The sequence below is a fragment of the Muscardinus avellanarius genome, assembly GCF_963383645.1.
Source record: "Muscardinus avellanarius genome assembly, chromosome: 5".
NCBI classification, from domain to species: domain Eukaryota; kingdom Metazoa; phylum Chordata; class Mammalia; order Rodentia; family Gliridae; genus Muscardinus; species Muscardinus avellanarius.
In genome coordinates, this window is record NC_137790.1 from 130,239,953 (window position 1) to 130,256,203 (window position 16,251).

Genomic DNA, 16,251 nt, shown 5'->3' on the forward strand with positions numbered 1-16,251 from the left:
TGTCAATGGGTAGGCCCTACTAAGAGAAACTGCTGGAGACCACCACTCACTCGGTTAGCTCTCTGGGGTGGGGCCGTCCCGCCCCGGCTGCTCCGGCTTCCAGCCGGTGCCGCAGCGCCCTCTGCTGGCAGGATTTGCCTTTGCGCACACAGAGGTAGGAGCGCCGCTCGGCCTGCCTGTGGTCCAGCGTCCTTCAGAGATGCCCAGGGACGCGTGCTTAGCGAGGGGAGGGCTGGCGGGGCGTCCAGGCTAATGCTTTTTCTAGGGAGCTGGAGCGACAGCCGTCCAGAACACGAACAAGGAGCTTATTCCTTCTTCCACAGGCTTCCCCTCCCCTCCCCTGCCAACTCGTTCATTACCACTCACTTTTCATTAAAAAACAACAACAAAACTTCCTCAAGACCTGGCAAGCCTGTAATCCCAGTACTTGGGAGGCTGAAACAGGAGAATCTCAGGTTTGAGGCTAGCCTCAGCAATTTAGTGAGATCGTCTACAACTTAGTGAGACCTTCCTTCCTTCCTTCCTTCTTTCCTTCCTTCCTTTCTTCTTTCATTCTACCTCTGAGCTACACTCTCAGTCCTCTTTTTTATTTTATTTTTTTGTGGTACTGGAGATTGAACCCAGAGGCATTCTACCTCTGAGCTACAACACCAGCCCTATTTTTATTCTTTATTTTGAAACAGGGTTTCACTAAGTTGTAGAGGGCTTGCTATGTAGCTGAGGCTGGCCACAAACCGCGATCCTCCTGTTTCAGCCTCCCAAGTACTGGATTACAAGCCTGCACCACCACGCCCGGCTCGGAACACTTTATTAACTGATCAGAGCCGTCATGGGAGACTCCGTGCTGGAAGGCTGGACAGCCGAGCAGGGCCACTGTGACCAGCCTTTAGGATCCTGCGCCCGTGGAGACCACGTGGTGGCACTTGGGAGCCATCCTGGCCCAAGCAGTTGCTGTGGGTGGGGCCTCTGCAGCCATCTTCCACTGCGGGTGTGTTGGGGGCGGGAGGTCTATCCCTTTAGCCACAGATCATTGGTGGAAAGGACAACTCCTGACCACTCTGGGAACCAATCCCTTTGACGGGGCGGGGAGGGGCGGAGCAGATTCCTTGGCCTGCGAGGTCCTATGGGGCTGGCATCTTCCACGCACAGGCCCGCCAGAGGCCATCAGCAAAGAGAACCAAAGAGAGGGACCTGAGGGGACACAGAGAGATGTTCTGCAGAGAGGGTTCTGCATCCTGGCTCCAAGTTTTGCTACTTTCCCTTCGGTTTTACTCTCTGTCTCTGTTTCTCTCTGGGCTGGAACCCAGGGGCATTCTACCTCCGAGCTACACCCCACCCTATTCTTTATTCTTTATTTTGAAATAGGGGCTCATTGAGTTGCAAAGGGCCTCACTGAGTAGCTGAGGCTGTCTGTGAACCGCGATCCTCCTGTCTCAGCCTCCCAAGTACTGGGATTCCAAGCGTGCCCACCACGCCCGGCTCCATCTTACCCTCTCTTGCTTTCTTGCAATATGCGGTTTGGTCTAAGCAACGGAAGATCTCTAAGATGTGAACTTCTGTCTACTTTGTGTTGAATATCGAGCAAAATAATTCTGGAAAGCTCCATGAGACAGCTGAGAATTTGAGTTATGTTCCTGCAAGCTGCAAAAACCCCTCAGAACAGAGTGGGGCCTCTGTTGACAGGATTGTTGGTTTCAATGAAAAGCAAGCAGACAATGGCTTTCTGATTTTTACACCTTTGCTATAAAAATCTGTCTAAAACACACAAACACACACACACACGCTGGGTGCGGTGGTGCACACTTGTAATCCCAGCATTTGGGAAGCTGAGACAGGAAGATCGTGGTTCATGGACAGCCCCAGCTACTTAGTGAGGCCTTTTGCCACTCAGTGAGACCCTGTTTCAAAATAAAAAATAGAGCTGGGTGTGGTGGCGCACGCTTGTAATCTCCACGCTTGGTTGGCCAAGACAGGAGGATCGCACAGTTCAAAGCCAGCCTCAGCTACTTAGTGAGGCTCTCAGCAACTTAGTGAGACCCTGTTTCCAAATAAAGTATAAAATAGGTCTGGGAGTATAGCCAGGTAGTAGAAAAGCCCCTGGGTTCCACCCCCAGTACCACCAAAAAAAAAAAAAAAAAAAAAAGAGGATTGGGGGGTGTAGCTCGGAGGTAGAATGCCCCTGGGTTCCATCTCCAGTACAGGAAAAAAAAAAAAAAAAAAAAAGCCGGTCGTGGTGGGCACGTTTGTAATCCCCTCACTTGGGAGGCAGAGACAGGAGGATCGCGCAGGTTCGAAGCCAGACACGCTGTCTTAGGAGACCCTGTTTCCAAAAATAAAAAAGTATAAAATAGGTCTGGGAGTGGAGCCCAGAAGTAGAAGGGCTTCCAGGAACCCCAGTACCACCAAAAAAACCACAAAAAACAAAAAACAAAAAACAACCCCCCACCACCAACAAACAAAAAAACCAAACACACACACACACACACACACACACACACACACACACAAGCAGAACCCTAGAAACAAACGCTTCTCAAGAGGAGGCTGGTTAACATTCATCCATTAGAACACGACGTAGTGGCGACAGTTTCTCCACAGCCTGTTGGTAAATAATGTACTGAGTGGTACGTGTAGTATGTTCTCATTTATATTAGAAAAAAGAAAAGGGAACAAGCTTACAAGTTCATTTATATAAACACATATATATTTGAACTGGCATAGATATCTGTGGGAAAATACCCAAGACCAGGTAACAGCTCATGTATTCAGAGAGAAACCTGGGGACAGAGTTGGAGAAAGACCTGTTTTTCTTTTTGTATTCTTATGCACTATGTGAAAACATTTTTTTTTTTTACCATGCTCATGTATTAGCTTTTCTTTTTCTTTTTCTTTTTCTTTTCTTTTTTTTTTTTTTTTTTTTTTTTTGCAGTAATAGGGATTGACCCCAGGGCATTCTACCTTTAAGTTACACCCCCAGCCCTATTTTTTATTCCTTATTTTGAAACAGGGTCTCACTAAATTACAGAAGGCCTCACTAAGTAGCTGAGGCTGGCCATGAACCCATGATTCACCTGTCTCCATCTTCCAAGTACTGGGATTACAAGCGTGCGCTACCACACCTGGCTAGCGTTTTATTTATTATTATTATTATTATTATTATTATTATTATTATTATTATATTTATTTTGGTGGTACTGGGGTTCCTGGAAGCCCTTCTACTTCTGGGCTACACTCCCAGACCTATTTTATACTTTTTTATTTTTGGAAACAGGGTCTCTTAAGCCAGCGTGTCTGGCTTCGAACCTGCGCGATCCTCCTGTCTCCGCCTCCCGAGCGCGGGGATTACAAGCGTGCGCCACCACGCCCGGCTTAGCTTTTTATATACACACAATGAAACCGACTCCCTCCGAAATTAAGAATTCCAGTGAAATCAAGGGCAACTTCTCCATACTAAGAATGAAAGCCCCAAACTCTTTTTAACTACTGAACTTCCTGATAACATCTTCTTGCCTTTCCTCATACCAGGAAAAAAGGCTGAAACTACTGAAGACTGAGCCCAGGGCCGTTCTATCTCCCGGCTACACCCGCAGTCCTTTTTCTTTTTATTTTGAAACAGGGTCTTGCTAAATTGCTGAAGGTCTTGCTAGATTACTGACAGTCTGGCTAAGTTGCCGAGGCCGGATTCAAACCTGTGATCCTCCTGTCTCAGTTTCCCAAATACTGGGGTTACTGAGAGAAGAGCTCTTAAATACGTTTTATTCTGAAATAAGGAATTTTTTTTTTTTTTTTTTTTTTTTTGGTACTGGGGATGGAAACTAGGGGCCTTCTACCTCCAAGCTACTCACCCAGCCCTATTTTTTATTCTTTATTTTGAAACAGGGTCTCACTGAGTTGCAAAGGGCCTCACTAAATAGTAGCTGAGGCTGGCCTCGAACCGTGATCCTCCTGTTTTAGCCTCCCAAATGCTGGGATTAGAAGTGTGCGCCACCACGCCCGGCCTTGAAGAGCATTTTTGAAGTGGGAATGTCATTTCCTTTCTTTCACTGGAGGGGCTCAGATGGGTCTAAAGTGACCGATGACCTGGATGGTCAGATCACATTACAGAGTGGTGGCACTGAAGGAGCTTGAAGACCCTTTTGGAGGCTGGTCTATACCTCACATTCGAGCTTTCTGCTCCAAGCGTTAGGCTCCCCTGTATCTGACCCTTCTGAGTGGCTAAAATCTTCAGGTTTTCATTAGTTATAAAGAAAAACAACAACAGCCGCAAACACACACACACACACACACACACACACACATATCATTTGCATTTTTTCCCCTTTTTTAAAATTTTCAAACAGGGTCTTACTAGGTCGCTGAGAGTATCGCTAAATTACTGAGACTGGTCTCAAACCCAAGATCCTCCTGCCTCCAACTCCCAAGTCCTGGGATGACAGGCTTGTACCACCACGCTAGACTTACATTTCTTTCCGATTCAACAGGGAAAAGCAGAAATGTGAAAGAAATTGTCCATTGGCTTCAGGCCACACGAGACCATGTTTTCACCCCCAGCAGGAAAGAGACTTGTTTAGAAAATCGTTGAAATCCTTTTCCACTTAGAGTGTTTTCAGAATTTCTCTCACTCTCTCAAAATACCTGGTAGAAAAATGGCAAACAAGCCGGGCGTGGTGGCGCACGCTTGTAATCCCAGCATCCGGGATGCTGAGACAGGAGGATCGTCGATTTCGGCCAGCCGCAGCTACTTAGGGAGGCCCTCTGCAACTCGGTGAGAACCTGTTTCAAAATAAAGAATAAAAAATAGGGCTGGGGGTATAGCTCGGAGGTAGAATGCCTCTGGGTTCCATCCCTGGTACTGCAAAACAAACAAAAAAAACCCAACCCAACCAAACCAAAACCAAACCAAAAAACAAAAACCACACCTGGTAGACCACTCTGCAAGGCGTCTCAGCGGCCTGGGGTGAGCGCTGTGTCTCCGCAGAGCGGCTGTGCGGCTGTGGGTCAGTCACTTGACTTCTCTGTGCCTTGTCTTTCCCGATGGGGATCATCTCTTGCTGTAGCTTATGTATATAAAGATGCTACCAGGTTTTTTTTTTTTTCTGTCCCTGTGTATGTCTACCACTTCCTCATTGAGGAGGACCCCCTCCCTACTGTTAGAAATAAATTTCCACGGCATCTTAAGAAAAGACGTATATTCGAAAGCTTGGCAAGGTGAATTTTACTTTGCAAACAGGGATCTGCCACCGAGTCCGGTCAGGCGTGCAGGGTCAGCATGGCGGAAAACCGCTGGGTATCTTATTTCTGGCTCTTAGGGGCTTCTGTGCTGGGCTCCCATTGGCCAGCCCAGCCCTGAAGACCCTCCAATGGCAGTCTATCACACATTAAGACCAATGTGCCTGAAATCCAGAGTCCCCTCTCCAAGGATGGCTCCCTGCGCTCCCAGGCTGGGCCGAGGGCTCCGCCCGTCCTCAGGGCTCCTGGCAGCTCTCCTCCCTGCACTGACGGCCAGTGCCATGGCGTACCTTTGAGTGTTCCCCACTTGGTCGTAAGCACCGGGGACTATTTGTCGTGACCCTTATGTGAGTCTAATACATAACTCAAATTTGTTTTGAATGAATGAAGCATACTTTCAAAATCCGTATCTCAAACCAGTCCCTGTTCCTGAGCTTCCGACCCGTGCGTTTAGTTGTTGGCTGATAACTCCATCCCCTATTGCCCAGATCTCAAACTGAGAGCCATTTTTGACTTATTTTTCTCACCTGTCGGTGCCTATCAAATCTGTCTTTCAAATATCTCCAAGGTCTCATCCAGATATTCTGTTCTTCCTAGTGGAAGAACATTAGCCAATTTGGAAAGCTGCCTGGCTACGACCCACACTGTAGCCAACTAATCTCTTTAAAACTAAATTGCATAGCCGGGCGTGGTGGCGTACGCTTGTAATCCCCGCGCTTGGGAGGCGGAGACAGGAGGATGGCGCAGGTTCGAAGCCAGCCGCGCGCGCTGGCCTAGGAGACCCTGTTTCCAAATAAAAATGTAAAAATGGGTCTGGGAGTGTAGCCTGGAGGTAGAGGGGCTTCCAGGAACCCCAGTACCACCAAAAAAACCCCAAAAAACTAAATTGCAAACAGAAAAAAGTAGCAACAGAGAAAAAATAACTATAAAAGACAGACATACCAACTAATTGTAGTATGGGACTTCAATAGTTTCTGATTCAAGTTGTAAAAAAAAATTACAACAGTTATGAGATAAGCAGCTATTTTAACTGATGGAATCTGATGTTAAGAAATTATTACATTTAGCCGGGCGTGGTGGCGAACGCTTGTCATCCCAGCTTTTGGGAGGCTGAGACAGGAGGATCACGGTTCACAGACAGCCTCAGCTACTTAGTGAGGCCCTCCGTAACTTTGTGAGACCCTGTTTCAAAATAAAAAATAAAAAACAGGGCAGGGGGTGTAGCTCGGAGGTCGAATTCCCCTGGGTTCCATCCCCAGACTCTCAAAAAAAAAAAAAAAATGATTACATTTAAGGTGTGATTATAGTAATCTTTTTTTTTGAGATTTAAAGAAGTTTATTAGAAAGATAGAAATACAGAAAATAGAAATACAGAAAATAGTCACAGCCCCATGCCAAAATGGCATGAGGGGGGAGGGTAGCCCAGGCCAACTCACCACCCCCCTATAGTAATCTTTACAATGCTTACTTTGAGCTGGGCGAGCTGGCACAGGACTGTAATTCCAGTACTCAAAAGGCTGAGACAGAAGGATCATAGGTTTGAGGGCAGCCTCTGCAATTTGAGGGCAGACTCTCAGCAACTTATTGAGAACCTATTACAGAATACAATGCCAAAAGGGCCGGGTGTGGTGGCACAGGTTTGTAATCCCAGCACTTGGGAAGTAGAGACAGGAGGCTTGAGGGCTCTCAGCCAGCCTCAGCTACTTAGTGAGGCCCTCCCCAACTTAGGGAGACCCTGTTTCAAATAAAGAATAAAAAAATAGAGTTGGGGGCATAGCTTGGTGTGTAGAATGCCCCTAGTACTGGAAAAAGGAAAAAAAAAAAAAAAAAAAAAAGCAAAAGGGGCTATGGATGTAGCTTGGAGGTAGAATGTCCCTGGGTTGCATCCCCAGTACTGCAAAAATAAATAAATAAATAAATAAATAAATAAATAAATAAATAAATAGTACAGCACATCAGTGTTACATTCAGTTCTTGCAACGGTGTCTCCATTTGGAGTGTCTAAATATTGCAGACCAAAGAGCTTGCCCACTGACCATCTCACTTGAAACACTGGGGTGAGAGATTGCAAACTGGGGGAGGGGGCTCAAAGGGGAGTTTCTCTCTCCAGAAGGGAAATAAATTGATAGCCAAGATTTGGGAAGGGGGAAGTGAATAAACTGAAGTAGAAGAACCGTTGCTTCTGTAAAGAGAAACTTATGCAGTCAGGAGTGGTGGCACACACCTGTAATCCCAGGATTTGGGAGGCTGAGACAGGAGGGTTGCGGGCTTGAGGCCAGCCTCAGCAACTTAGCGAGACCCTGCTGCCAAAGAAAAATAAAAAAGGGCCGGGGCTAGCACCCAGAGGTAGAGAGAGGGCCTCTGGGCTCCACTCCAGGTGGTTTGAGATCAACCTCAGGAATGTAGTGAGACCCTGTTTCGAAAAGTAAACAAATAAAGGTAAAAAGGGCTAAGGGGATAGGTCAGAGTAGAATGCCTCTGGGTTAAATCTCCAGTGAGAGAGAGAGAGAGAGAGGAACTGATGGAGACAGAGGGAGGAGAACAAAATCCATCAACATGTTAAGAGCAGAGGAGAGCACCCAGGAAGGAACAGGCCCCCAGCTAACTAAAAGAGCGTGTACAAACAGTATTGTCACACATCACTTATTTTTATGCTTTCAAATCAGGCACTTTCCTCAATTGTTACAAGTTCTTTCAATATTAAACCTGTTGTCTGAGCAGATAAGAAGGTTCTTTTACACAGATAAGAGTTACCAAGTTTTCAGTGAGTCTGGTTTGGATTGCCCCGGAATTACAAAACCGAAGTTACGGCCAGCGTTGTGTATGCGTGTGCGTGTGCGTGCATATGCGTGTGCATGTGCGTGTGCATGTGCATATGCTTATATGTATGTGTATGCGTGTGCATGTGTGTGCGTGTGCTTATATGTATGTGTATGCGTGCGTGTGCGTATGCTTATATGTATGTGTATGCGTCTGCGTGTGTGTGTGGGAGGGGGGCAGAAATTGGAATGATTTCCCCTCTATTGGTGATGGATTATGCCGCCAGTTTTGCTGACACCAGCCATTAGATATTTGTGATTCCTGTATTTCCAAGGTGATTAGCTAAGGTTAGGAGCACAGTCTGTGACAATGGGACAGATTTTCCCCTTTTATGTGAAAAATGACTAGCTTTTAATAGCATTGAATAATTTTACTCCATGTCCTTTAAAAAGGGGGTTAAAAAACTCAACTCTTAGAAAGACTGGTTTTATAAGGCAAAATCTCTATAAAGAGAAGCCCTGGCCAGGTAAAGCTGAATCTCCCACAGCCTCCTCCCAGCCTAGAATAAAAATGGCCAGCCCTGGCTGGGTATGGCGGCTCACGCTTGTGACCCTGGTACTTGGGAGGCTGAGACAGGAGGATCGCAGGTTCGTGGCCAGGCTGTGACTTAGGGAGGCCCTCTGCAACTTAGTGAGACCTTGTTTCAAAATAAAAGAATAAGATAGGGCTGGAGGTATAGCTCAGAGGTAGAATGCCCCTGGGTTCCATCCCCAGTAACACACACACACACACACACACCACCACCACCACCACCCCAAAGCCGCATGGCTTTGCCATGATTCTTCTCTTACTCTCCATTTGGTTTGTATTAAAATTTTTCCTCTAAGATGTTGACAAGTAACAAACTCACAGGCTTTGGAGTCAGGCAGACCTGGATTGAAATCCTGGCTCTGTCTGCAACCTTCTTGGTGTAATTGTTAACTGCGGGCGATGAGCCTGGGCATGGTGCCGCACGCCCGTAGTCCCAGTACTTGGGAGGCTGAGACAGGAGAATTGCGGTTTGAGGACTTCCTCAGAAATCCAGGGAAGCTCTCAGCATCCTAGCAAGACCCTGTTTCAAAATAAAAATAATAATAAAAAGGAGCCTGAGTTCGATCCCCAGTACAACAATAACAAAAAGCTTATGTAAAGAAATTGCCAAATAGCCGGTACTCAATAAATGAAATTTTCCTGTGGATGAGTGCAGCAAAAGTCTTCCAGGACAGCATTCCACTTTCTGATCTATTATTATGAAATCAGGCCTATTCAAAACACTCAATTATCAAAATATTTCAATGTCTTACTCTGCTTTAAAAAAAAACAACAACAACAACCTCATAATCCATTTGAGTTCTAAGCATGTAAGTAGAAACCATGAAATGTAAACAAAGAAACAGTAATGTAGGGAATGAGTAAGGTAACAATAGATATCTCAAGCAGATGAAACAGCTTTGCCAAAGAATTAACAACGAAACATTTAAAGAGAGACTGAGTGTAGGAATAAGCTATTTTAATCAAGCAAAAACAAATTTATATTCATTATTTCTAAAAATAAAATTAGACTTTTTCAACCCTTCACGTCTGCTTTTAATAATATCTTCTAATCAAAATACAGATGCTAAAACAGCAAATTACAATATATCTTGTACAGCATACAGTGTGTTCACTGTTTACAATTACTTCAATTCTAGTTGGTCATTATGTACTTGATGCATACTGAAACATCACTCATAATAAAGTTTTCACAATTAACAAAAAAAAAGTGACAAGGTTGTCTTAAAACGGCTCTGCTATAAATTGTATAGAGTGTACAGAATTACAAAGTCAAGTATTTTTTATCAAAATATACACCCCTCCCTGAAACTAACACAAGCTATCAACATTTTAAATGAATAATACAATTATAGAAAATATTTGCAAAATTATTTTTTCATGTATAAATATTCTGCCATATTTACTTTGGTCTAGAATTATCAGCATACAAGTCCACTTAAAAAATATCCACATGTAAGGGCTGGGAGACATCACTACATGTAATAATTTTATATTTGTAGTTCAGTCAAAATAACTCAAATACATGATCGATTCATAATGCTAACAGAGAGAAAACAAATCAGCGGATCGCAGGACTGCTTATTCAGTAGTCTAATTACCAATTCAAATGTGATTTTTCCATAAGCCCTTTGTGACTGTCTCCTTAGCAAAACTCAAACGGATGGTGCAGGTATACATATATATACAACATATAAAATGAAGTTGAATCTGCTTGCGTTTTTTCTGTTTTCCTCTACTATATAATACTGTATGTAAGTGACAGTCGATGAACAAAGGATAAATGCAGATACAATACTGGGGTTACTTAACAGCAAATTACTACAGTATAAAAAGGTCAACTTGAATCATGTCCTTTTCTGGGTGTTTAAATGTCTTCTCGCCCACCCGAACCCACACTGTGTCTTCTCCATGACGACAGCACTTGTTAGAAGGAACCAGAGTCCTCTGCGTTACTTCTTCCTAAGGGCAGCCTTCTGACCTTGGATGACCTTGACTTTCCACCTGTCCGATCCAATCACTGGGAGTGGCTGCCGGTCACCGATGGACTCGGTTCTGACTTCTGCTCATTCTGGCGATCAAAGGGTAGGAATGTGTTTTTTTTTTCTTTCTTTCTCTCTCTCTCTCTCTTTTCTGGCAGTTTTAAAAGTAAGAATCTTGAGTTCCAGCTTCCCAGGGACCTGGAGGGCGATTTGGTTTTTTTCAGGGCAATGTTGATAGGAAGGAGCAGTGTGTAAAAGAACGTTAAAAAATGGGTTTTTAAGAAAGGGGCTAGATGTCTACAGATATAAACACAAAACATCTGGCTCTGGGGACAGATTCCGGGGTCACAGAAAGAAGGAAGAGAGCTCCATATTCTACCTTCCAACTTCCTTGGAAACAAAGCCACTGTGAGAGGCAGAGAAAGCCATGCGTCCTCTTGCCTGCTCAAGTCACCAGTGTGCGTGTGTGTGTGTGTGTGCGCGCGCGCGCGCGCGCACACACATCTTCTATTACTCTTTTGTTTTATACTAGTATATGCTTGTGGACTGCAGAATCCCCAGGAGGCTAGTAATGGTGGGGATCAGGCTTTCTGACACTTTCAAGGGCCTGGGAACCCCCCCGCGTATGTGCCCTGCGCAAAATCCCCCGGGACCCTCCTTCAGCGGAATAGGAAATGTCAGGCTTGCCAAAACCTTTAGGTCTATCTGGAATGGACTTGGACATCCATGGCCTTGTGACGGCTGGAAGACTGCAGAGAGTTTCAGGAGAATTTCACCCTGTCTCATTCTCTGAGGGCAGGACATTGCAAAGTAAGAGACAGCACAGGTGATCACAGGTAAATTCCGGGAAGGCTCTCCCCCCTAGATAAGGCATGACCTATGTTTTCTGTGACTTGAGTAGACCGGTTCTGTGATGGCGTAGTCATACTTCAAGAGACCAGCACAGCATTCCATGTAAGCGCACGCATGCTCTTGAGTCGGATTCAAAACGCGTCCTCCTGAGTTTTGCACCAGCTCTCAGGGTTTGCGGATCTATTGCTCGTCAGAATTCTCTACAGGGGATATAGACAGTTAAAAGGTATCGGGATTTCTATCTGTATTTTACAAGGTGTAGGCTGCAGAAAAGTAGTTCTCACGAGACTGTATGAAAGTCCTACGTTAGGTTCTTCATTACTCACACATCTTCAGCTATATTGTTACCTCTTCCATGTGTATCCGTTTAATTTATACACTTTTTTTTTTTAAGAGTGCAGAAGCCAGATGGGAATAAATACTGTCAGAGCTCATTTTCCATTTCACATATTTTGAAGATGCCATCTTCAAATCTAACCCTTATTTTCTCCAGTGACTAAAGACAGTTTAGCAGCCAGCTCCTACTAGCATTTTACTAGAAAGTTTTAAATTAGGCTAAAATGAAACTCCTCTCTCACTGGGCAGAAATACCACAGCTAAGAACTTTATTCACTTTCACAAACAAGAGACTTGGGATGCTGGAGGATCAGCTTTTTTTTTCCTTTAGTTATTATTTGTTTGTTTCTGTGCCCTTTGCAGAAAGTGAATGCTAAAACTCAAAAGCAGATATTAGGATCCTTTTTCTCTGGAGTCTTCAAAACTTAGACATTTATTTATTTATTTATTTATTTATTTTTTTACTCCTTCATGACTGTTAGGTGAACAAAACAAAACTCTAAACTTGGGGGGGGGGACTAAAAAAACAAAACAAAACCCACCAATTTATCTTTTGGAAGATTTTTTTCTAACCATCGCCACTCAGGGGCCATTTTCAACGACGGTGTGTACGCAATCCTTCTGACCACTGTCTTCCGAGTCAACGCGCCGCTGACGCTCTGGGGGGCTCGAGTTCGCGCCATGCGAGTCACCTATTTTCTCCTGCTGACTCGGGCTTTTGAACAAGTGTTTCTTTTGGTGCATTCCGAGGGCCGCGGCCGTTTTGCAAATTTTGGGGCACTGGAAGCAGGCGAAGCCTTTCCCGTCGTGCTCCCGGATGTGCCTCTGCTCGTGGTTCCTTTTGGTGGAGAGGTACAAAAAATTCTGCAAACAGAACTGACAGCGGTACCGCTTCTCCCCGGTGTGGATCCTCTCGTGGATCTTGAGGGTCTCGTTCAACGTGAACGCCTTGTTGCAATACTGACAGATGAACTCCTTCACGCCCAGGTGGATGCGCTCGTGTTTCTGTAAGTTTCCTTGCACGGAGAAGCACCGGCCGCAGGTCTTGCACTGGTACGGCTTCTCCCCGGTGTGGCACCTCATGTGCATTTTGAGCGTGGAGGGGCTCTGGAACTGCTTGGCGCAGAGCTCGCAGATATAAGGCTTAGAAGTCAGGTGCCGGTGCGGCCGCCCAGCCCCGGGAGCCTTGTCTCCATCGCAGAGCGCGCACTGCAGCTTGGGCATCTCCTTGTTCTCCTCTTCCTCGCCCGTCCTGTCCGGGGGCGGCTTGCCCACGGCACAGTCCAGCTCTGCAGGGAACCGGCACCGGCCGCCCCGGCTCCCGCACTCCTTCCGCCAGCTGACTTCCCTCATTTTCCTCAGCTGTCTGGATTTCTTCTTGGGCTTGTAGTTGTAGTACGGGCGCCACGGCTTGTCGGTGGAGTCCTGGTCGCTCGCTTCATCAAGCGCTTCGCTCATCTCCACGCACTCGGACGGGCAGAGCCCCAGCGGGCTGTCTCCCTGGGTGTCGGGGTGACTGTCCTGGGGCAATGTCTCCTCCTGTGTTTGGTACTTGGGTCTTCTCCCTCTCTTGTAAAACAGTTTAGATCCCAGGATGTGCCTCTTCACGATGGCCTCGTTGCCAATTTTCACTGTGATCTGGCAAAGGGGGGCGACGCTGCTGTTCGTGGAGGTCCCCGGCAGCGCGGGCTTGGCGATGTAAGTTTCGATTTTACCGGTTTCTTCGGCGACACCCGTGGTCTTGCTCAACGGCCCTCCAGGATCAGCAGCGTATTTGGACTCCTCCGGGCTCTCTCCGTTATTAAGGAGGATGGTTTTCTTTTTTTCCTTACCGCCTTTGGGTCTGCTGGCAGATCTAGCCACTTTCTCCGTATCGGGCTTGCCGTCCTCTTGCAGGGACTGGCCGCCAGCCGGGTCCGTCGGGGCCCCCTGGCTGCTGCTGGTCACGGCGGCAACGGCATTGCTGTGCCTGATCACCGAGGAAAACTGACTGCTGTGCACGATCACCGAGAGGCCCGGGCCGCCGTAGCTGATCACGGAGGCCGAGTTCTCACTGCCGTTACTCAGCGCCGAAACGGGCCCAGCCGCGGCCTGGAGGTTGGAAGCGCCAACATTTTCGCTGGAAGAAACTGCCATCTCTGTGGAGTAAAGGCTGCCGTCAAGATCGACCTTCAGTGTCTCCTCTCCCCACCTGCTGCCCTCCGGATCCTTTCCACTGGCAGAAGCGGGGTTGTCCTGGCACGCAGGCATTTCCAGCGGGATGGCCGGGCTGCCGGTCAGGGCGGTCACCCCGTCTTGGAAATTCAGCGTCGGTAACTCCGAGCCGCGTGGGTTCTGAACGACATAGGCGCCAGCTGCGGACTCATTCATCTGGCTGCTTCTGCGAGCGCTCTCATAGGAAGAACTTCGGTAGCTCTTGTAGGGTGCCCGCTTGCACTTCATGGGTAGGAGCCGGTAAAGTTTACACGGATACACAGTGGGCTTCAGGCCCCCGTTGGCTGTCTTCTTACCGATGGAAAGCCTATGATCTATGGCGTGGAAGGACTTCTGGTGGTTTTTGAGTATGTAGTAGGTCATGAACGTTTCAAGGCAGAAGATGCACTGGTACCGCCTTTCTCCCGTGTGCCAAATCTCGTGTCTCGTCCGGTACTCGGCCAGCGCGAACACCTTGTTGCAGTAGTGGCATGGGTATGTTCTTCTCCACGAGTGCACGTTCGCGTGCCTGCGGAGGCTGGACAGAGTCACGTAACTGCGCTTGCATACAACGCAGCTGTAGAACATCTGCCCGTTCACAAATTTAAGCATGTGGTCCGGGTCTGTCAGGGTGCCCCCAGTACTGGGAAATTCACCCATCCTACTTCCAGATAACAGAGATTCTGGACCGGCGAACGAGCCTCCATTTTGTCCGATGGTGGGGTAGTTCTCTAAAAAGCGCTGGCTGCCCCCCGGGATGGGCACGTGGCTGGCCCGCATGCAGATCTGCTCGTGCCGATCCAGCCTGTTCATGGTGGTGAACTGTTTGTTGCAGTACTTGCACACCAGAGGTTCCTGGGTTGGCTTGTGCAGCTGCATGTGGGCCCCCAGCAGGGCGCTGTTCTCGAAGGATTTGGAACAACAGCTACAGTTGTAGACGAGAGGCGGGATCTCTTCTGCTGCCGCCGCTGCCACCGCCGCTGACGCCACCGCCGGTGGTCCAGGAACCCCAGAAGCTCCATTTTCTTCTTCCCTGGAGAAATGGGCATCGCCCTCACTGTGGGGAGATTTTGGGTGAGAGAGAACGGCGGCCGGCTGTGGACTCTTTTCTGGAGTTACCTCTAGGTTGGTTACTGGAAGAGGTGGTGTGTTTTCTGTGGCGGAATCGGAATCTTGGGGGACGGAGACCGTCTTTGGCTTTCGGCACGTTTTCGGCTTGGCGGCAACAGCCTCGGCATCGTCTTTACCCGCCTTGCCGGGCGGGCTGCTGTCCGCGGGCTGACTCCGGTAAGCCTCGGTGATGGAGGAGACGGCGTACGAGTGCTCGGCCAGCGTGCGGACGGGCTCGGCCTCGTGGCAGACGTCGGTCCTCTCCAGGCACAGGCTGGCGGTTCTCATGGAGTCGGAGACTTTTTTGAAACTTGCCCGCAAGTCCAGCGGGGAGAACATGTTATTACTATTTTCTGTCTCGATGATGGAAAACGCGTTTGTGATCCTGGGCCCGTTGGTGATGGCTGGTTCTTCGTGCCTCTTTTCATCCTTGACCACGCCCTTCTCCGTGATGCAGAATACATAAGGGCCTGGGGAACTGGAGAAGCTGCGGTCGGTAAGATCTTCCAAGAACGATATCCCCAGCCTTTTCCCTGCGGCGGCGAGGTCGGTGACCGTCTCCTGTCTCTTGACGACCACGGTGGAGCTGTAGATATAATTAAGTATTTCTGTAAACACTTCCGCTTTGAGATCGTCCAGCTGCAGGACGTGGCTGGAGATACAGATGGTATGGCTCCAAAAGATGTTTTTGAAGTACAGGCTTGAAGCAGCCAGGACATTGCTGTGGGCTTTAAACTTGGTGTCTTCCACGATGATCGTGACATCACATAAAATGCCCCGTATGCGCTGCTCGTTTAGAATGGAGAGCACCGTGTCACTGTGGAAGTCGTCCTTGAAGTCCCTGGAAAGGGACATGACTGTCATCTGAAACAAGAGGAGACACAGCATCAGAAGCCCTCCCGCCAGCGCTGTCTTTATTTTTAGACTGTAACTTTGGAGAGACAACTTTCATTTATTTATTTATTTATCGGTATGAAAGTCCAGGTTTTTAATCTCATTCTGATTTGGAGATCAAGACCCGGCATCAAATTAGAAGCAAAATCCTTTCCTCTCCCTGGCCTGTGTCTCGAGCCACCGCCAATACTTTTCATAGCTGGGGATCCTCTCAGAACGCTCTCCCCTTCCCTTCTCCAAGGTCCCATGTCCAGATTGGGGGGAGGAGGGCGTAGTTTTTGTTTTTCCAAGTGGTAAGGGTTTT

The 16,251-nt window shown here is 47.5% G+C and overlaps 1 protein-coding gene across 1 annotated transcript; it reads right to left on the reverse strand.

Annotated features, from left to right (window-relative positions):
- Positions 1-12,332: 12,332 nt before the first annotated feature.
- On the reverse strand, positions 12,333-15,917 carry ZBTB38 (zinc finger and BTB domain containing 38; the record flags this gene model as incomplete). Its single annotated transcript, XM_080696603.1, has 1 exon — positions 12,333-15,917. One exon carries the CDS (start codon positions 15,915-15,917, stop codon positions 12,333-12,335), a length of 3,585 nt encoding a protein of 1,194 aa, XP_080552729.1.
- Between the last annotated feature and the right edge of the window lie 334 nt (positions 15,918-16,251).